This window comes from Alexandromys fortis, unplaced genomic scaffold (assembly GCF_014885135.2).
Source record: "Alexandromys fortis isolate MF-2015 unplaced genomic scaffold, M_Fortis_MF-2015_v1.1 scaffold_70, whole genome shotgun sequence".
NCBI lineage: Eukaryota > Metazoa > Chordata > Mammalia > Rodentia > Cricetidae > Alexandromys > Alexandromys fortis.
The window spans coordinates 6,111,888-6,134,001 of NW_026067955.1; the positions used below are offsets into that span (position 1 = coordinate 6,111,888).

Consider the following 22,114-nt stretch of genomic DNA (forward strand, 5'->3'; position numbering starts at 1 on the left):
TTTTTTTTTTTTTTTTTTTTTTTTTTTTGGTTCTACTCTGTCTTCTAGAGGGGTCTGAACTTATCCGGGTCTTTCACCACATGGATCAAAAATATGTTTAATGGGGCTGGGGGATGGTTCAGTCAGTAGCTGTCATGAAAGAGTGATTCCCCAGAACTCACATAAAAAGCTGGAAGTGAAGCTGGGTAGTGGTGGCGCACACCTTTCATCCCAGCGCTCAGGAGGCAGAGGCAGGTGGATTTCTGTAAGTTCAAAGTCAACTGATCTACATAGAGTTCTAGGTCAGCTTAGGTTATAGAGAAAGAGACCTTGTCTCAAAATAAGAAGGAAAGGAAAGAAGAAGGGAAGGAGGAAGTAAGGAAGGAAAAGAAAGAAAGAGAGAAAGAGAGAGCAAGAAAGAAAGAAGAAAGGAAATAATGGAAAGAAGAAAGAAAAGCAAAGAAAGAAAGGAAAAAAAGAAAAAAGTGGAGAACAATTGGTGAAGACACTCAAGAGTCTTCTCTGGACTCTACACACATGCACACATTTACACTAACAGGTACATACATCACACCTACAAACTGCACAGCTCCATGCACAAATGAAAATAAGAATATGGAAACCGACAAACAAATAAAGACAGAACTGTCCTCTGTTAAAGTGGGAGAGGCACGTTGGTGAGGGAAGTCCTTCTGTATGTGTGTTGATTTTATTGGTTAATGAATAAAGAAACCGCTTTGGCCTGTGAAAGGGCAGAATAGAGCTAGGTAGAAAAACTAAACTAAATGCTGGGAGAAAGTAGGCGGAGTCAGAGAGAAGTCATGTAGCCACCACCAGGGACAGGCGCCTCTGCTGGAGCCCACTGAAACTTTGCCTGTAGGCCACGACCTCGTGGTGATGAACAGATTAATGGAGATGGGTTAGTTTAGGATATAAGAGCAAGCTATAAATATGCTTAAGCTATTGGCCAAACAGTATTGCAAATAATGTGGTTTCTGTGTGATTATTTTTGGGCTGAGCAGCTGGGAACAAACTAACATATTGGCACCCAATGTGGGGCAAGTCTACAAGGTGAATTTTTGTAGATCCCCAAATGTTTCTACTGCCAATTGGACTCACTCATTATGCAGTGAAAAGTTGTGATCCTAAAATAAGTACACTTATCTATCAATTAAAATATCTTAAGTAGGGGCCAGCAAGATGGCTCAGCCTGTAATGGTTCTCACTGCACCTTAAGCTTGGCACCCTGGGTTTGATCCCTGGAACCCATGGAAGGATGAAAGAGAGATTTGACTGTTGTGCTCTGACCTGGTGCTGTGACATGGCCCACACATCATCATGTATGCATACATATATATATATATATAACAATAATAATGATAACGATAATAATAATAAACATATCTTAACAAAAACAACATATCTTAACAAAGAATGAGGTGTACCCAACTTTCTCCCACAACCAGTTTGTTCTTCAAGGGTGAGAACATCACCTGATCTTGGACATGAAGCTGCCTTAACCAGTGAGTGCTGCCAAAAGGCTGCAGGAGGAGCATGTGCAGAAGTCAGGGAGGAGGCTGCTTCTTCATGCCAGGAATTGTTCAAAGCAACCTGGCTTCATAGGATCTTGACTGGACATCATAATAACATGCCAAAACCGTACCAAAAAGCTATGTGGCCATAATATCAAACTCTTAACCCTGGAAAACAGAGCTAAGGAATATTGGCATTGCCTTTGCTTTGGGGGTTTGGAAGTTTGGGGGCTTGGCTTTGTTTTTTGATGTTTGATTTATTTAATCTGCCTCTTTTTTTTTCTATTTGAGAAAATGGTTCATGGATGTATTCCATTATGGCCCCAGACTCACTATGTGTCAAAGATGACCTGAACTTCTTCAGCTTTTTTGGGGGAGAGGGGAATTCTAAGCCAGGGTTTCTCTGCATAACCCTAGCTGTCCAAGAACTCACTCCGTAGACCAGGAAGGCCTCAAACTCAGAGGTCCAGCTTGTTTCTGCCTCCAGAGTGCTGTGATTAAAGGCATGTGCCACCACCTCCCAGCTGACCCTAAACTTCTGACCCTCCTGCCTCCTCCTCTGGAGTGCTGGGATTACAGGTATGCACCATCACACCCTGGGCTGGGATTGGACAGAGGGCTTCATGCATGCTAGATAAGCTCTCTACCAACAGAGCCAGATCCCAAACATCTAATTTTTCTTCACATCGGAGCAAGGATCTCACTGTGATGCTCAGAGATCCTCCAGCTTCATCCTCCCGGGTGTTGACATTACAGGTATGTACCACCACATTTGTTTCTGTTAATGGTCTTTTCACAAAGTTGAACATGCCAGAATGCACATGTGCGGGGTGGGGGGGGGGTGCAAGTTAGGCAAGCACTCCATCAATTGAGCCACATACCCAGACCCCTCCTATTTTCTTTCTTTTGGTTTTGTTTTGTTTTATTTTTTGAAACAGGGTTTCTCTGTGTAGCTCTAGCTGTCCTGGAACTCACTTTGTAGACCATGCTGGTCTCAGACTCACAGAGATCCACCTGCCTCTGCCTCTCCGAGTGCTGGAATTAAAGGTGTGTGCCACCACTGCCCAGCTCCCTCCTATTTTCTTATCCTTCATGGTTACCTCTTAGTCGTTCCTTTTATCATGTTGTTTATCCATCTATCTGTTCTGTTATTCTAGACCTATCCACAGGGATTCTTCAAAGATTAATCCATTTATCCAGGGCAGATATGTATGATAGTAAATATATGTTAGTCCTCAAAAATGTTGCAGCAGGGCTAGCAAAATGGTTCTGCAGATAAAGGCGCTTGCCACTGAGCCTGTGTGGTGGAAGGAAAGAACTGACTGTTGCCAGGGGACTTCTGACCTCCACATATACACATATAAATAAGTGAATAAATAAGTAAATGTAAGAAAGTAGAAAGGTTGAGGCAGGGATGTTCTCTAAGGCAGGAGGGGTCCTGACACCGCAGTCATTGGCCACAGGATTAAAATCAGGGATGTTCAGGAATGGGAAGATGAGTAGAGAGCTTGCTGTTCAATTTCTAACACCCCTGTAAAAACTCAGGGAAGACAGAGTGTGCCTGGAATCCCACTGTGGAGGAGATGCAGGCAGAAGGGGCTTGCTGGTCGGCCAGTCCTACCAAATCAGTTCAATGAGAGACCCTGCCTCAAATGAATAAAGTAGAGGGGCCCAAGAGATGGTTCAGCAGCTAAGAGTAAGTATTGTTCTTGCAGAGGCCAGAGTTCAGTTCCCAGTATCCAGGCCGGGTAGCTCACAGTAACCCCAGCTCCAGGGTTCAAGGCCCTCTGCTTGCTTCTGAGAGCACCTGATCACAAGTTCATATGCCCACACAGACACACATTCATACTGATAAATAAAAAGCCTTTTTAAAAAGACGTGGAGAAGCCTACAGTCCACAACCCCAGAGAACCTAGACAACAAAGGGAACCCTAAGAGAGACTTACATGGATCCACATAGGAAGGAGAAAGCGACAAGATCTCCTGAGTAACCTGGGAGCATGGGGGTCACACGGGGTAGAGCAGAGAGGAATAGGTGAGGAAGGGAAGGGAGTGGAGAAAAAATGTATAGCTCAATAGAAACAAAAAAATAAAAAAAGAAGTGGCTACAGGACAGAGTTTGACAGAGAAAGCTCTGTTTATATAGAAACCTGTGTTTATACTCTGTCTCAAGTAAATATTTTATTTAAAAAAATTATTTTAAAAATTCTGTGGTGAGCAATTGAGGACATCCTTTGACTTCCACATACATGCGCATACCACACGTGCGTGCACACACCCCAGACTGTGGTGCACACACACACAAGTGCATGTACTCATACACTAGTATAGATCAGCACGATGGATCGGACCAAAGCTGAAGCGAGCTCCTTCAGCAGAAAATGGCGGCTTATACCACAGATGTGCCGTGCGGCTGAGCAATCAGCTGCACAGGAAACGGTACAGATGCAAGGTGAGTAGGCGTGTTGCTATTTTTAACTCGGCAGTACGTTGATCTGACGTAAAGAAACCTAGGCATCTTGATATCATATGCCACTCGAGTTATGCCAATGGGGCAAAGCCAAGTAAAGCCCAACAGCTGGTTCCTGGGTGGAAAAGTGGGTTCCAGCGCACCTTACCTCCTGCCCACTGCATTCAGTTTCCACGTCACCAGAGCTCAGAAGACCTTGTGGTGTAAGTACACATGAAACTCAGTTTTTATTTAAAGAGCCTACTTTCTGGACATCTATTTGGGGGATTACAGCGGTGGCTTGAGCGACTTGCAGACCTTAGAAGTTGAAGCCTTGCCTTCACTCGGCTGCTAAAGTTTAATTCACTCTAATTATTTCATATGGTATCGACTATAATAGTTTCATAATTTCTAGTATATTAAGCACTTAATATGTTGTGTCATTTGAAATCACATATTAAATTCAGCAAAGTACATTTTAATGAGAGTTAAGTGGTGTGAAAATATTAACGCGATGTGATGGTTCATCTCGGTACTCTCATTTTCTGGTTTTTCGAGTCTTCCCTGATGAGGGATGGGGACAAGGGCCTCCTCACCAGGTAAGGGGAGTGGTTCCCTGGGAGAGGGCCCAGACCTCCCTGCAGTTTCCAGTGCTCTTTCTCATCTGTCCCCTCCCTAAGCCCAGCACAGCAAGGACAAGGCTTATGTCTTCCATCCTAGAAGAGATGTTAGCAGCCTGGCACCTGGGAAACGCTTGTTTCAGGGTGATCCAGAGTCAGCAGAGGGGCTCTGGGACTTATAGAAGGCAGCTTCCCCCTGTGTACCTGCCACTGTCAGTGGCCTAGGGGGTGAGTGACTTCGGAGTCCGCGGTGCCAAGACCTGAAGGCGCACCCCCTGTTTCTTCCCACCCTGCAAATGAGACAGACATGCCGACTCGGGCAGAGAGGCTAGCGGGTCTGCCCTCAGATTCAGTTTCTCTCCCTTTTTTTTTTTTAACATTTATTATCATTGTGTATATATGATGGGGGTGTGTGCACGCTCCATAGCACACATGTGGAATCAGAGGACAATCCTGGGGGTCATTTCTCTCCCTCTACCATGCGGTTTCCGGGGCTTAAACGCAGTTGACGGTCTTACACAACAAGTACGTAGCTCAATAACCTCCCCAGCTCCCCACCACACACCGTTTTTTCCTGACATTTGAGACAGGGTCTTGTGTAACTGGGGGTGATCTTTATACACTAAATAATTAAAATCTAATAATAACGCTAGATGTGGTGGTGTACCTCTCTAATCCCAGCACTTGGGAGGCAGAGGAAGGAGGGGCTCTGTGGTTGGAGGCTAGCCTGGTCTACAGAGCAAGCTCCAGGATTGTTACACTGAGATACCCTGTCTCAAAAAAACAGAACAAAAATCAAACCTGGTCTGCATTCTCTCACACAAGTGGTGGGAAGCCCTACCCCCAACAGAACCAAGTTACCATACCTTATCTCTTGCCTTTCTGCAGCACAAGACACCCAGGGAAGACAGTCAGGTCCCCTCAGGTCTGCAGAGTGGAGAGAAGCCAATGACCCTGAAGGCTACAGGAGCTCCGCTGCCACCTCAGCTCTGAGATGGCTGGTCAGAGCCAGTCCTCGGTAGCACCCACACTCCTCGGCTTTAGTGCCTCTGTCTTGGGGAACTGGGACTTCCTGGGAAGTCATGATCTACTTGGCTCTTCCCTTAAGGGGTCCCTTTCATGAGATCTCTCCTCCAACCTCATTCCGTATCCATTTTATCTCCTCCATTGACCCATTATCTTAGTCTGTTTTCCGATGCTATAACAAAGCACCCAAAGCTGGGAATCTGTAGAAGTAAGGTTTATACAGCCTACAGTTATGGAGCGTTGATGTCTGTGACTGGGTAGCCCCACTATTTGGTCTTTGCTGAAGGGATCTGGGTACATCACCACACAGTGGGCAGCATCCTTTATTGCATCTTTGATTGCAGGCTTCCATGATCTGCAATAAAAGTTATGTGGTGCCAGGAAGCCAAGGACGCCAAACTGGTAGAACAACCTTCTCTCCTGGTAAATGATCCAGCCCTTCACCAGTCCCAGCACAGCTTTCTTCAGTTCCAGGAGGCAAACATTCATCGCCTCAGGCATGGTGGTGCTCTGTGGCTGAATTACCTTCTACCTCCCCGCCTCTAAATGAAGCTTTAGTCGGAAATCACAGTGGTATCCTCCACCTTCTTCCATGGTGGGCCCTTCGGGCTGAGGAGAGCACTGTTCTCAGCAGGCCTGAGAGCTGGGTCTGCCGTTATCACTGTAGAACCTTCTGAGGCTGTCACACTTCCGGGATGACCAGGATGTTTGTACCCCTTGTAAGGCAGGACACAGAAATAATGTTGGAATTTAAAATTTTTATCCCCTCTTATTTTGTGTATGTGTGCGTTTGGGTGAGTGCCGTGGAGGTCAGAGGCCAACTTGAGGTCAGAGACCAACTTGTCAGAGCGAGTCAGTTCTCTCGGTCCATCATGTGGGTCCTAGGGATCAAACTCAGGTCGTCAGCCTGATTACCCCCTGAGCCATCTTGGCGTTTTTGGATCTTGCTAATTGTATTCTCTCGAGAAAGCCCTTCAGTTATACAAGCGCAGCACGTCAGGGCAGAACAAGACATTAGCAGTCAACAGAAGCTAAAACAGGACTAGAGCCAGAAAGGGTGGAACTAGAACCCGGAAAGATTCCTCTGCTTCAGAACCAGAAAAAGCCAACACACAGCAAACCAAACAGACCGCTCCGGCTTAAAATAGTCAGGAATGGTGAGCAAGAACCGGGTCTGTCTCCTGCTGGCTTGCACAATAAGGCAGTTATGAACCCACCGGCTGTACCTGTCACCGTGACACGTGTGCGCAGTCACTGTGTCGGAAAGGCCTCTTCTAAATACGTGAATAACAAACGCGGATGCTGATTGAAGTTTAGCATCATCTCCCATCAATGCTATTACTGGTGGTTATTTGCAATTCCCTTTTGCAAATCGGAGGGAAACATTATTGCCCAAATTAGCTCTTTTCACTCAATAAAGGCCATTATTAGCATTCCGAGTTTTGCAGTTGCTTACTGCTTATTTAGAGAGAGGTCACGTGAGAAGCTGGGCAGCAAGCACCTGATTTCCATCTCCTTGAAAACAGGTAGGGAGGGGAAGGACTCAGCTCCAAAAGCCAGGCCTGGCGCTGCTCTGCCACCGCGGACGGACAGAAGGGTCCTTCTGTCTGACCGCACGCAGGCGGAGCACTCTCTAAAGCCTCGCCGGTGGCTCCCTTGTGGTACTGGCTCTGGTGAGTGGAAGTGACTCCGGTGACTTTTGCCTGGGAGTCCCTGTCCTCTCGGGGCTGCCTGTATATCAAGTCATTGTTCAAAGGTCGCCTCCCTCTGTGGCCACCCACCCCAGGGGCCGTCACTCAGCGACGTACACACCCCGACAGTCTCTTAACTCCGTCTCCGGATTGTCCTTGCTGGCACCCGAGCTCCGGCTCACTCTCTCCCCTTAAAGACCGGGTGCTTACACATTCCCGCTCCGGGTTTGTCTGAGCGAAGAAGGAGGAAGAGTAGGCTAAGTTTGGGGGTAAAGTCTAACCGGGAGCGGAGGGGTGGGCTCTTCCTTCAGCGTCCTACTGTGCACGACACAAGACCGTCCTCCGAACTGGGCCGGCGTCCAAATATCCACTGCTTTCACTTGGTTTAACCCGCCAGAGCCTCGATTTCCTATCTTGCAAAGTGGGGGGAACCATACTCATTAGAGTGCCAGGCCCTTAGTAAACAGGAGTCAGAGCGTGCGCCTCCCCCACCAGCGCCAGCCGCGGGCCACACTCCGAAAAGTCGGGGCTCCGTGGTGGACGCCTCTCTTTCCCTCGACTCCAATGGTAGGGCGCTGTTTTCGACAAGCCCGGGGGAAACCGAGGCAAAGGCGGCTCAAGGCCCTATACACCCGGAGCAGGCCACCGTGGGCCGCCGTCTCAGAGGCGAGGCCGGCTTGATGAGCCACTCCCAACCTCTGCCCCGTCCTTCCAAGCGGGACCTTGGTGGACGCCTCGGCGTCTTGTCCCCAGGTTACCCCGGTGTCCCGCGTCGCAGCTGAGAGACCCCGGCGCCAGCCCCGCGCGGCCAGGCGCGTGCACAGCGAGAGTCACGTGGCGGACTGTGACTGCGGGGCCGCGCACAGGTCGGGTCGGAACGGGTCTGTTTCCCATCGTCCCCTCATTTGCATACACAATGTACAAAAGAAGCTGAGAGCATAATTGAATTTACTCTAAATCTGAACTAAAAATTACAAACATAAAATATAGAATTAAGACGGTATTAATTTGTAGCGATATTGGATTCTCAAACATGATACAGAGTTTTCACCATAAGTGAAAAAGTAATGATAACTTTGCCCTTATATACTTCCCGAGAAGTAGCTGTGTTTGTGCTCGCTTCGGCAGCACATATACTAAAATTGGAACGATACAGAGAAGATTAGCATGGCCCCTGCGCAAGGATGACACGCAAATTCGTGAAGCGTTCCATATTTTCTTGTTTAAAAATTTCATGTCCACAACATCCCCAACACGTTCCTCCCATGTTTTACCTTTTGCTTGGTTCAATGGAGCGATAGTCCTTAAGGGAGAAATAAGAAGGGCCTAGACAGACCCATCTCTGCAGTGTGCCTTATCCATGGGCTTCGGCTGCAGTTTGTGATTTATTTTATCTTTGAGATAGGTCTCCCACATCCCGTCCTGGCCTCGAATTTGCTATGCGGTCAAAGATGACCTCAAACTGGATCTTCCTGCCTCCGCCTCCCCGCTGCTGGGATTACAGATGTGCACTTCCACACCTGGCTCCAGCTGGCCTCTGCGTCCCTCCTCACTAACCCCTTAAGGAATGGTTCGCCAAAACAGTTCTCTTGGGGTGACAAACTGCAATGACGTGGAGTTCCCTGGGCAAGACTAGCAAGGGTTTGAAAACTAGGCCCGATACCTTTGAAGATACACTGACTGCGAAAGTAGAATTTCCTGGTCCTCGCATTATTCACCTGCTAAATAACATAAGACAGAAACCCTAATGAGCAAGGGCAAGGAGGAGGGACCGCCCTCCCCACGTTCAAGTTTTCTGGGCTGACTTACTCAATGCTTTCTAAAATGTCCAATTCTTCCCCACAAAGGAAAATGGTGTCTGTGCTTTGCTGGTTCCCGAGCCCGCGGGTGGGCTCTGCAGTCCCTGGGACGCCAGTGGCTCCTGGCCTCGGAAGACCGGGCGAACTGGGTGGACTCCTCAGGCCGCCACAGGCCACGGAGCTGTTTTCCTCTCTGCAGGTGACATGACCCTTTCCTGATCACAGCGGCGAATCTGTGGGGACTCCTTACACCTCGGCTCCTGGCCTTCCTCTACGAACCGACTGAGGACGGAGGACGATTCTTTCTCCTATCGTAAAGACTGGCAGGATGTTTATGTTGGACTGGAAATGGTATAGGAACCCAACTGCTCCGAGGCAATCCCTCATTCTTCATGACAGGACCCGTCGTTCTGTTGGGGCATGCACTCCTTAGGGCTAGAAAAAAAAAAAAATCTAAAGTCCTGGCTGTCTTTTCTGGCTTTGCTCTAACTCGCTCAAAAAACTCGGGCCAGTCCATTGCCCCGTTGGCCACCTGTAGCCAACCAATGTTGATAACTTAGGATATCTGTCAAACCGGGCCTTGGTGGCTGCTTTCGGGTGTCTCCAGAAAGTCCAGAAGGTCGGGCTGGAAGGAGCACCGGTTTGTCTCTTTTCCTGGACCCTGGCAGTGTGGAAAGCCACAGGCTTTCATTTTCCAGGACGGTTCTCCAGGCTTTACACGCGTTAGCTTACTACATGCACAAAGCAGTTGTATGAAGTCATGTTCTGGATGAAGCAGAAACCCACAGCGTTCCAACAACAGATCCCACAGCGAACAAAGAGAAGCCGTGGAAAGTGAACACGGTTACAGAACCTGTGCTCTCAGGACACTCTGCGGCTCCTCTGGCTGGGGAGGGGCCGAGGAGGCCGTTTAGAAGGACGGAAGCATAGGGAGGGCGTGCAATGCAGTGTTGCTTCTACTGGTGATCTGGATTCCAGGGGAGCAGTTACACATCGGCAAAGGATCAAGGTTCCACCGTAGGGCAGGGTAGCTGGGAATGCATGGATGAGGTAGTGTCTTCGAGACACAGTTGGGACAGGAGGGAGGTCTTCCTTTCCTGGGTTGACAATAAATGGGATACCCTACCCCAACACTAATCCTATTGGTAAAGGATCTTCTCTGTGAGCAGCAAGCTTGGGTTTAATTAACCTTATGCAAATGAGCATAATTGCTTCTCAGTGCCTGTTGTCCAGAAGCACCTGGGGACTCCTTCCCTCTGCCGGTTTCAGCACCTAGATACACTACCCTTTCACGTGGTTATTCCACGTGGGCACTTCTGTGTCTGTGGTGTACCCTTGGAGGTGGCAAGGAAGGACAAGGTGTGACCTCAGTTGTGCAGGCCAGTGGAGGAGACAGAAGTTCCCTGTGACCAAGGAGGTGAGGAACCCATTGGCAGAGGCAGCAGAGGTGGGATACAATGTACTGGTGTCTCAAGAGCAGAAGATAAACTATCTACTCAGCCTCTCCTGCAGGGTTTGCCGCACTGGTGGAGAAGGGCAGTCTGTCCCACACTGCTCTCAGAAGGGATGGAATTCCTTTGGCGGAAGCTGTGGGGAGGTGGGGCATGTTTACTTGGCTCCTTATCTCCAGACCTGTATTCCAGCGCCAGAGTCTTGTAGATAACTCGGAGAAACACAGGCACCATGCCAAACACCCGGAGGAAATCTCCTGTGAGATATTCTGTGCCCAGTCTCCCTTAATTTGCAAGCCCACACTTTCTCTGCAAAACGAAGGAGTCCGAGTCTGGGCCCTGTGCACTGGCTGTAATGCCTATATTTCGTCGCAAGGTGGCAACATTGTGGCGAGAAATAGACATTAAAAATCCTGGGTGTTTTTTTAAAGCATATTTTCTCTATTAATGTTTCATTTAACTTAATTAGAATCTGGTAAGCTAATTAAAGTAGCTACGAGCCCCGCAATCAGCAATAATTCGTATAATTATTGATAATTACATCCATACCAATCGTTTGGTTATTAACATTTTGAGGGGGAACAAGCCATTTCGAGTGATGTGGAGCCCAGGAGGGTTTCCGTTTGTGTGTGTGTGTGTTTTTATTTTTATTTTTTGTGCGATAAAACTTTCTAGGTCGGATCCACCTACACGTGCAATCCTCAGAGTCTCCATACCACCCGAGGCTCCCCTTTTGGCCAACCCCAGGTCCCTGTATACTTTTCTCCGCTTTGAGAAAGTTTGGAGGGAAAGGCGAGAAAAGCATGTTCGCCAGTCTTCTGTGTTGGTGTGTAACCAAGGACCTTCCTGCTTAGGTGGTAACTGCCCTGCCCATTTTATCGAAAAGGATAGCGCGGTTTCCAACTGTGCGTTTGGGCCGGGGAAACGCGCACAAGCAACCTGCAAGCCTGCGCGGGAGCTGTAGGGTCCTGTCCTTGGCGCACGGTGGGAATGCAAATCGCTTTCTCTGTAGATCTCACTTTCAAGATGGGTGCAGCCCCAGACCTGAAAGGGCTGGTAAGCAAGCCCTCTTCACCACCCTAAGGTGAACTATTCCAGGCCCCTGGAGCGTCCCAGAGAGGGAGTAGCAAGGTGGAGCCTCACAGTTTGCCTGGAGCCCTCGCCGCCCTCACTTTCACCTCATTCTCAGTTGATCCGGCCCTGACAGTATCCCAGGCTTGAAGGTTTGCAGCCCCAACACAGGGACTAGCCTGGCTCTTCTGAGCTTGGGGCTCAGCAGCTGCTTCTTTTCCCCACCGCCCAGACTGTCCTAGCCAGCCTGCATCTCAAGAGTGAAGCTTCCTGGTGTGAGCAGCTAGGGCTCAGAGCCCAAAACAATCCCTGGAACTTCGGGATCCGACTTCACCTCCAAGATCCCCCCCCCCCCCCCAGACAGTGCTTGTAGCTAGCCTGGGGTGCTAGAATGAGAGCCGGGTCTTGGAGGAGACGATCCTGGCAGCGGCCTGCAGATGGACTTCCTTCTTGGAGCGCTTCCTTGAGCCTCAGGGCACAAACGAATATCATTTAATGGAGATTGGAAAACGAGGCCCTGGAAAAAAAAATAAAGGGCACAACGCAGGGTCTTTTCAAGCCAGAGGAGGGCATGAAATCCAGTCTGGGCTAAAAAAAATTCGTAAGAGAACCCGCTTTCTCTATTTTATCCTCCATACTGCTTGGGGGAGGGGTATGTTTCCTGCAGGTGAGACTTCACACTCCTGGGCCACAGTGTTGGGGGGGGGGGGCGTGTCCAGGCCTTTGCACCTGTGGTCAGCAGTCCTCTCCTTTTTTCATTGGGGTCCTCCAGCTGCACAAATCCAGTAGCACAGAGCTCCCTCCTACCAGATAGCGACAGGCCAGTGGCAGGGCATCTGTCTGTGGCAGCGACCTCAAAAACTCTGTCTTTTTCATATCTGTCCCGCCAAGATCTAATCTACGGCCTTCACTCCTCACCCCTACCCTGCCAGCGCTCCCGGCCCGGTTCAGGTCTGTGGGGTCCGCACCAGCAAGCAGGGATATTGCGACTGAACCCGAGATTCCTAGCAGCCTGGGAACCTAGAAGACTCCCTTGATGAGTATACCCCAACCCCTGCAGGTGACTTCATATACAGGAATCTAAAGGAGAAGAAGAAAAAAAAACTTTCCGGCTGTACTAGCAAAGCTTGGGAAAGAAGGGACCACTGGAAGCAGTTTTCTTCCGCAACTAAAGCCCAGAGGCCCAGGGTCCTACTCCCGAGGCCTGTGGGGGGAAACTGGGTGTGTCTAGGTGGGTTTGCAGAGAAGTCAGGAGCCCGGAGAGAGCACCACCACTGTAACCTTGAGCACGCCTCGCTCTTGAGTCCTCAAGCCCCATCTTTGGGAGGCAGTGTCTTTCACTGGCCCCGCCCCTCCTCCCCCACCACCTGAACACACTCCCAACTCCGCAGCCCCGAAGAGTGACAATTTTTTTTCTTTTTATTAAAAACAAAAGTCACGGATACAGGTCTCCCCCAAATAGGCTCAAGATGGTCGCCATCTCGTGAGTCAGTTGTCGCCCTTTTAAAGTGCTGTTACGTTACACAACAACAAAAAAACACAAAGCAAAATCCAAAGAGGAATGAATGCAAAATGAGGACTGGAAAGGGGTCCGGGGGAAGTAAAATAGCTCACAGCATAAATAAAGTGAACCTAATACTGAACCAAGAGACTCACAGTCCGTTTATATCCATTGCACATAGCCACGTTGTCGTTAGGAACAAGAGTTTCAGAAGTGGACGGGACGGGGAGCGCGCGGCTGCAGCCAGCGAAGATACTACATTATATTCACAATCCGGGTCCCAGGACCTACTCAGGCCGGAGTGGGGTGTGTGTGGAAGAGTTCTCCCCTCTCCCGTTTCTTTCCCCCGGTAGTTCCAGTTTACCACTTGAGGTCTGATGCCCTGGAGTTTAAAGGAGGGGCGAGGCAGTATTTACAGTGGGAAACCGAGCCGGGCCAGAGTGGGGACCGGCGGGCGGCGGCTGTATTTACAACGGTCAGGTCCTAATGGCTTGTTCCTCGCTCTGGGCCGCCACGGTAGCGGGTATTTACAGAAGGGAGCAGCATGGCTTGAGGGCGCGTGGGCGCGGCCAGGCCTGCGCTAGGGCAACAGCGGGGGCTTGAAGGAGCAGTTGCCAGTGCAGTGCCGGGGTGTCAGCATCTTGCAGGAGAAGTGGTGGAGGGCGTCGTGAGCTTCTGGAGAGAGAGTTGCACCAACCACGTTGGCTGCCTAACTGGGCTTCGAGGTGCACCAGTTACCCCCCCCCCCCCCCCCGCGCAGGCCCTATTCAGCCTTTTGGGCACAGAAATTCCCAGTGGAGCAGAAGGGAGGCAGGGAGGCAAGAGTGAGACCTGGGCCAATCAGAACCATTTCTAAGGTCCATTAGTCCCATTTTACAGAAGGGGAAACGGAGGCACAAACAGATCTAATTGTCTAAGGCCAGGGTTGGACCAGAAAGCAAATTTTCAGATGCCCAGAGCTCAAGGGACCCTTTCTTCTTACCTCACAGTACGGAAGTTTCCCCTCATTTCTTTCAGTTCCCAGTTCCCTTCTGATCCATGGGGGCCCTGGCCTCCTTTCTTACAAGCCCACCCACCCACCCATCCATCCATCCACCCACCCATCTACCCATCCACCCACCCATCCATCCACCCACCCATCCATCCATCCATCCATCCATCCATCCACCCACCCATCCAATCAACCCCCCCATACACACACACACTCATTCATCTTTGTTTCTGGGTTCACACCTTTTAATTTCTGCTGGATGGCATAGCGTGCCTTCCTCTCCTGGTCCAGTTCGTTACACAAGGTATCTGGAAGACACAGAAGTACTTTGAGGAAACACAGGCGGTCCTCCAGCCAGTTGGCTGAGGTCGTGGCCAGGGTCACAGCCTCTCCCCGGCAGAACTAACTCCGGAAACTGGGGAGGGGGACACTAACACTTCAAACTGCAGGCTGGGAGTGGGGGAGGAAATGGCCTGGGATGGCGCTTAAAGGCAGACGGATCTAACCAAAATTAAAGCAAACTTAGGCATTACTTCCCAGGTAATTTTACGCCTCGATTTTTAATTTAGAAACCATGGAAATTGCCGCGCTAAGAAGTTCAATCACTCCACGTAATGATGCCTGCAAGCCGTTCGCTGGGCTCGCTTGCCATTCTGAGGCTAATCAGACTATACAAAGGATATTAAATAAAAAAAATAATTGTTAAATTACCTTCAATTTAAATCCAAATGACTGAGCCAACATTGCGGCTCCTGCCAGACGAGAGGCGGTTACTGCGCGCGCTCGCTCACCTGACTCCCGTCTTACCTCTGACAATCTGCAGCTGTTGCACCATTTCTTCCCGATAAGCCAATTCCCTCTTCATTTGATCCTGAAAATTATCTGTGCAAATTGATTAAGTGAGAGCTGTTAAGCACAGCCTCCTCTCCCAGCTCCACTTCCCGCTCCCTCCCGTCCTTACCCCTATCCCCCCCCCCCCAGTCCTTCCCTTCGCTGGAAACACTGGAGACTGGAGTTCTTTTCTCCCCTGGGGCCAGTGGCCTCCGCTGTCTGCACCCAGTTCCCGAAGGTTCGGGAAGTGGTGTTGTGGGGCGGGAAAGGAAAGAAGTACCTTTGAGACTCTGGAATTCCCGCTCCAGCTTCTTTCGAAGCTCCATTTGCTCCAGAAGCAATTTCTGCAATTCTTCTGTGAAGGGTTGGGAGAGAGGTAGAGGGGAAACTGAGGAAATCCAGGGGACCCACGGGCCCAAGGTTCTGCCCTGGCCAAAGGTCCTGACCCCTGAGCACTTTGTCTTTTACTTTTCACTTGAACTCCAAGACTTTGATGGAAGCTGGGGGCCTAGGGAATAGTCTCAGGATATTCAAATACAAGAAGGTAGAAACTATTTTGCATTTCTGGACCATGGTTCCAAGAAACAACTGGAGCCTGACATCTGCTTTAAGTTGCTCCTAACTCTCCAACCTCAGAAGACGACCCACAAAACATGATTCCCCATTTCAAATGAGACTTCTACTCTCCCCTTTAAAGACATATCAGGGAGAATCTGATCAGATCCAAGGACAGCCTTCCTAGAGAAAAAGAGGTACACAGAAAGTTTGTTTTACAATTTCAAGGGGGTACTTAGACCCCCCAAATCCATGTGCTGAACAACCAGATAAAAGACCAGGGCTTTCAAGTTGGGGCATATCCTGTAAAATCTGCAACTAAGAGGGGAGGAAGACTGCCCCCCCAACCCCATGCGCAATTTCTAAGACCTTCCATTGGCCCGTGTGGGGAAGGCTCAGTTCAATATCTCCAGAAGCCTGTTCTGCGAAGTGGGAGGACAAGCTGCCCCCAACAGGAGGCCACAAGTATCTAGATACTCCCATGGGAAGGCTCCTTTGCAACACAGCCATGTAAGTGAAGGTCCTGAGTGGGATTCAGAGCCACTGTCCTCTGTGGCCTATGCCATCTTCTTCTGTGAGACTAACGCGGCAGGAGGAGGGGTGTCCTGCTCTGCAGATGAGCTCCAGCTACATTTTGTTGTGAAGGGTTATGCATTGATCCCAGAGGGAGAAGTAGCCTTTGACACATTCCTGAAATAAATACCCGCCCACCGTCTTGTTCTTCAGAAAAAGTTCTGGGTTTTCATGGGGTTAGAGAGAGAAACAAATTGTCACCAGTTCTGAGAATCAAGGCCCATTCTTCTTTTTCACTGGGCCCTTCAAGACTGGCCTGTAAGAACCCAAACTTCCAATAAACTCTCTCTACTCTCAAGTGTACCTCTGTGCCGTGTACCCAGAGGGTTATCCTTTCTGCTGGGTGAGATGGATGGATGCCCTCTCCCCCAGTGGAACCTTGGGCACACACCCACTACAAGAGTACAGGCCCTCTCCTCTAAGGACCCATCCACCTCAAGCACCTCATAGTTCCATTTCCCGGACTGAACCTCACCTCTGGCCAGGTTTTCAATATCTTTCTCCACCAGCTGAGTTCCTGTGACATCCAAAGCGAGCCCATCGTCACCTAGGATACAAGGGCAAGTAAGAGGGATTCTGGGAATTCTGTCAAGTTAGGGACCTCTGCCAGACCTGAACACCTTCTAAGACACTAACCTGGGGAGAAGGAAAGTGGATTCAGGAAGATGAGTCCCGGCAGGAAGAGCCCTTTGATCTATTCTAGGTAACTGAGGTGGTCCTTCTTCCCTTTCCTTTCGGTAGGGCCCTCTCCCCTTTCTCAGAAAGCCCACTAGAGAGAAACAGGTCCCGAAAGCCGGTCTGCATCTCCCCCACGACATTAACTATCTCTCTAATAGCATCATTTGCTTACAATGAAAACCTTCCTCCAAGCCTGTGGTGACCCGGATGAGTTGGATCTCAGCTCGAGGCCACGGGTGCAGGCGAGGTCTGTTGGGGCTCACCTCGATCTGTGTTTGCAGGGCTTGGCTGGGAGACACTCCTTTGGTCTGAAAAGGATTTCCTAGTTTCCAAGTCTTCGGCTGTCGTCGAGTGATTGTCTTCCTTGTCTTGCTCTAAAAGGCAGACTGAGTCTCAAGGAGAGGCAAAGAAACTGTGACCCGGATACTACAGAACGGCCTCGGTTGGGGCGCCCAAGCCCTAATTAAAAACGTCGTGGCCGCCTCTGGTTCCCGGCTGTGCGCCCAGGCGCGCGCCCTGAGGCTTTGTGCTCTGCACCCCCTCCCCCCGCAGAAGGTCTGCTCCATCCCAGCTTCACGCCCCCGCCCTAGCCCCTGGCCCCCAGGAAAAGATCAAGACGAGCAGCTGAGCCCACCAGGGACGAGCGACCTACATTGCGCACGCAGATACTGGGGCACCGGGAGAGCGCGTAGCTGCCGGGTTTGTCCGCGCGACTCCAGAGGAGAGCGCATTCCAAGGGCGACCTTTCGGGTGCTGGTGGTTTAGGGGGACATTGTCCCGCACCCGGCTGCAGAGGCCTTGGATTTCTGTTGTCCCCTCCTCCCACACCTGCTCTCCTTCCGCTAACAACCGAGTCCCAAATGCAAATGCAGGGTTGCTCCTTGAAGGGGGGGCCGCAGCTAAGCCTGAGCTTCTGGGGTACACAAGCACGCAGCCACTAGCCCTCACCCTGCGCCCAGATCAGGCCTCTCCACCACGTAGTCTAAGGCTGAGCGCGTTTCCGGATAAATGAAGGACCTGAAGGAGATGCCTTCCAGGCGTAGTTTTTTGAAAGGTTTAAATCTCGGAGGAGATATGCTGGAGTGTGTGCGCAGGTAGAAGTGAGGAGGATGGGTCGTGATTGTTGTTAACTAACCAAACCCAGAGCATTGGGAGTTCACAGTTTCCTTTTTCTTCTATTGTTCTTCTTTTCCCCCTCTTTCTCTCTTTACGTCCCCAAACCCGCCGGGCCCCTTCCTCTCATTCCCTCCCTTCCTTGAAAGGCCCGACTTGGCCCTGGGTTCTGGCTGTGCTCCCTAGATCACAAGGGCCAGAGGCCTCGGGAGGCATTACCGTGGGCCTCCGGGGTGCAAAGGTACGAGGCCGTGGGACCCAGCGCCGCCGCAGCAGCTGCACTCTTCACGTGTTCGTCCCTCTCAGGCGCATAGACCTGCGGCGGCCGAAAATGACAGGCGATTAGGGGGACAACTGTGCCCAAGGGCCAAATGGAAGGCCGAGGGGGTGGCAGAGGTTGGTGGGTTCTGTAGACCTGGGCGCCCAAGGCAGCGGTGACACATCGTAGTTGATTTGGGATAATCTTTGGTACGCGCCAGCAAATGGCTTGAAACACAAAGCGGCTCTCAAGCTTCCGGATGTTCAATTCCACCCACGTTCAGTTCTCGCTTTTTTTTTTTTTAAGCCACTTTCCCTCCCTAGGTCGTTCCCTGCATAAACGACGCCTTTCGCACACAGTCAACAATTCCTGTTTTAATAAACTCAATGTCAATGTACAGGTGTGCGCATCTACTTTCAAAACAGCCAACCCTTCCGGCCTAGTCACAGTTCAATCTCCGGTCACTTCCCTGCCAATCAGAGAGCCCGCGAGCCTAGGCTTTCCAGCCAAGAGCTGTGGAGTTCCTTAGGCCCAAGTTGGAAAAGACTCTGAAAACTGCTAGTTAGGAGGATGGAGGATTCTAGAGACTTCTTGTCGTGAGACTGCTCTCTTTTCTCCCTATTTTCTGGTGTTCCTTGGGTGTCATCCTCATGCATGCAGGCACACTTTGGGCCTGGCCTCCAGGGAGCCTTTTTCTAGTTTGGGGTCCCTTTCTCTTCTATTCTTCCTTCAGACCTCTTTTGTTTGTCATTCTGGGTGCCTAGCAGCCTCTGCAAATCTCCTCCCCACTCCACCAACGAAAACAAAATGCCCTCGCTGTTTCTCAGGCCTGCTCCCTCCCCCGATTCTCCGAATCCCGCAACCCGGGGGTCCCAGAGTGCCTACTTCCACAGCCCTAAGATGGGGCTGAGAAGAGCAGTTGGGACCTGCTGCTCCAACGCCTGAGCAGAACAAAATCCCAGTTCCCACATCCGGCCCTGGCTTCTGTGCACAGACAGAACGGAGTAAGGGAGGAGGCGCCACCCGTGGGAAGCCTGGCTCACCTTGGCCACCGCGGGGCCTGCCAGGGGCCCGCAAGGCTCTCGTAGCTCATAGCCACCGCTTGGTGGACTCCTCTCAGTTCTCCGCACCACGTCATCGGCCACCAGGTCCCCGAATGCGGTTCTGCCAGGGGGCGGTGGCCCAAGGCGGCGGCGAGGACGAGGGCTATCGCCGTCAGGAGAGTCTGTGGGACCGTCTGCGCCTGAGGATGTGACAGATGGGGGCCCAGCAGACTGGTCGCCGTCTGGGCCACCTCCCGTGCTTGGTGCGCTGGGCTCGGTGTCGTCCTGAGCGCCCTCCTCGTCGGGGAAGCGGTTGGACTCTACGTCCACCTCAGGTTCGTCCGCGGTGTCCACGTCGGGAGAGGCGGAATGGTAGCTGGAGCTGCCCTCGCTCAGAAAGTCTGGGCTCACGTAACCTCCTCCCGTCCCTGTGCCCGGCACTGGCCCACGAGCAGGCCCCGAGCCATATGCCTCGCGAGCGCTGCCGTAGAGTTTAGCGATGCTCTCCGTGTCCTTGACCACTGGTCGGAAGGCCGACACGTAGGAGCTTTTGCGGGCGGGTGGTGGTGGCGGAGGGGGCAAGGGAGCCAAGGTCGGAGGCAGCGCCTCGTCGGCGCCATCCTCATCCAGGGGCCCGCGGGATAGAGCGCTCGGGCAACGCTCCTCCGTACCGAGGCTGCCCTCCTTGGCTGGCTCGGCACCGTCCAAAGACTCCGGGCCGCCACCGCCAGCCGCTGCCGCTGCCGCCGCAGCAGCAGCAGCCACCGCGGCCGCTACGGCCTTGGCTTGGCTCTGTGCGGCCGGGTAAGGCGGCACCGGAAGGCTCCCGGCAGCTGGCCAGAACATGGGAAACGTCGGGTACACAGTGGCGGCGGCCGCTGCTGCAGCTACCGCCGCTGCGTCCTTGGCTGCGCCGGAAGATTGATGTCCCCAGAACATAGTGCCGCCGCCAGGGCCGGGCCCTGCTCCCGGGGGCAAGTGGCCAGCCCCCGGACCACCGGCACCCCCGGCAGAGCCGGCGCCCCCACCGCTCCCGGTGCCAGGGCCGCCTTTGGGTTCTCCGGTGACCAACACTGGGTCGTCCTTTTTGGGACATAGGCCGAAGGCTGTGGGAAAACCGTAAGGATGTGGGAAAAGAGGCGGGGGCAGTTTCTGCAAGAGGCCAAAGCCTTTGCTGGGCACTGGAATCACCGGGTAGCTGCGAACTCCCGCGCTGCCTCCAGGCCCTCCAGGTCCTGTAGGGCCACTAGCTGCCGCCGCCAGGCCTAGTGCACGCTGCGGATGCGGTGGAGGTGGTCCCGGAGGCCCAGTCACCTCATCCTCACCGCAGCGGAGACTTTTGTGAGGCGGTGGGCCTGGGGCCATCTCCGCGCCGCACCCTGGACCGCCACCGCCACCGCCACCAGCGCCGCCCTTCCCTGTACCACCGGACCCGCTATTAGCGCCACCTCCGCCGCCTCCTTGCAGCGAGAAGGTCCTCTTGCGCGTTCCGCCATTAAACATAGCCTTGACGTCCTCCCAAGCGTGGCTCAGTTCGTCGGTGGCCGACTTGTCACTGAGTTTGAGGTGCCGACGCCACGAGTTGAAGTTGGCGGCGTCGGGCTGAGTGTACTTGGCGTCGGGTGTGCGGTGCGAATGGAAGATGAACTTGTTGGGTGAGAAATACATGCTGCAGTAACCGCACTTGATGCACTTGGCGCGAGAGCTGTTGTAACGAGCAGGAATGAAGCTGCCCCGAGAACCCCACGCGCACTCGTGTACCACGTCGAAGGCGAAGTTCTCGGGCAGTTTGGGTGGCTTGTGTTCACCCAGAAATGATTTGCACAAGCGTTCGGCCTCTCGTTTCGTGATCATACCACAGCGGCGAGAGGAGATGGGCATGGCCCCGGCCCGACGCAGGATCTCCAGCTGCACCGGCGTGCACTGCACGCACGTGATGCCCAGGGCCACGCGGCGGTTGTGGATCTCATTGTAGCTGTAGTTTTTGAGCAGGGTGTTGGAGATCTGGGCTAGGCACAGGCGCTCCTGCCCGTCAATGACCAGCGACACGATAGGCACTCCATACAGCGACGTCTCGCCCACCTGGTTGGGTTTCAGAGCGCTGGATCCTGAATAGGGCTGCAACTCTTGCTTGGAGTTGGGAGAAGAGCTGCCCTCGCGCCCCGGCCCCAGCTGAGTGGTGAGAGTCTCCATGCCGCCGCTCCTGCGAAATAGAGAGAGCAGAGAGCAGATGAGCCATTTTTAGCGCCTCTACCTCGGTTCAGGCCCGCCCAGCGGGGCGCAACGTGTGGGGTGCAAGGGGGTTACTTGGCAGTGGGGAGTCCAAGCTCATTCGTCCCTTGGACTGGCCTCTTTTGTTATTCAGACCCGTGTCTGCGCTGAAACAAAGCACGGGGGGGGGGGCTAAGGGGAAAAAAAAAAGGGAAAATTGAAACCTCAGGAAAGCCCCGACTGCCAGGAACCTAATCCTGTTGTTTTCAGATTGGGAAGGAATTGAGACCCAGAGACGGAATGTGACTTGCCCAAGACCACACAGCAATGCCATAGCCAAATCCAGGCTTTCCGGCCGGCACCCAGGTTCTCCTGCTTTCAGCTACCTCGCAGCCTTCCCTGCCCGACAGGGTCCTGAAGCCCGGACCAGCGGCCCCTCTGCTCAGTCGCGCGTGAACCCGTGCGGGCGGGGGCAGTGAGGGGAGAGGTGGGAGGCGAGGGAGGGGCACTCACTGCCCAACACCAAACTGCAGGATGTTGTGGTGGGGGCAGGGAGAAGGAGGAGGGTTGGAGGTTGGAGAAGAACGTTAAGGGGAGGAGGCCACCGCTGTTCGCGGTGCTGAACCCTACCCTTTCCAAAGCTTGTCTCGTGCACCACGACCTCGGGTGGCCCCCAATGCACCTAGCTTCGGGATGACCGGCTTCCAGGAACAACAGTACCGACTTGCACAAACCTGGACT

At 52.3% G+C, this 22,114-nt stretch overlaps 1 protein-coding gene and 1 non-coding gene across 2 annotated transcripts; one reads left to right on the plus strand and one right to left on the minus strand.

Annotated features, from left to right (window-relative positions):
- Window positions 1-8,409: 8,409 nt before the first annotated feature.
- On the plus strand, window positions 8,410-8,516 carry LOC126507558 (U6 spliceosomal RNA). The gene has a single exon (XR_007593578.1). It is a non-coding gene; the product is annotated as a U6 spliceosomal RNA (small nuclear RNA).
- A 4,604-nt stretch (window positions 8,517-13,120) lies between these two features.
- Skor1 (SKI family transcriptional corepressor 1) lies at window positions 13,121-21,355 on the minus strand. The gene is made up of 8 exons (XM_050151912.1): window positions 19,163-21,355; window positions 18,080-18,176; window positions 17,011-17,121; window positions 16,545-16,616; window positions 15,222-15,296; window positions 14,918-14,992; window positions 14,353-14,418; window positions 13,121-13,794 (listed from the first exon to the last, which is right to left on the minus strand). Exons 1-8 carry the CDS (start codon window positions 21,353-21,355, stop codon window positions 13,700-13,702), a joined length of 2,784 nt encoding a protein of 927 aa, XP_050007869.1. The 3' UTR covers window positions 13,121-13,699.
- Window positions 21,356-22,114: the final 759 nt, after the last annotated feature.

Bases quoted from the DNA above. Each gene is read 5' to 3' on its own strand.
- Skor1 (XM_050151912.1), bottom strand. From the start codon at position 21,355: ATGGAGACTCTCACCACTCAGCTGGGGCCGGGGCGCGAGGGCAGCTCT. The intron at 17,122-18,079 runs GTAATGCCTCCC...TCTGCCTTTTAG, and splicing joins TTGCACCCCGGAGGCCCACG to AGCAAGACAAGGAAGACAAT. The intron at 14,419-14,917 runs GTAAGACGGGAG...TGTGTCTTCCAG, and splicing joins ACAGCTGCAGATTGTCAGAG to ATACCTTGTGTAACGAACTG.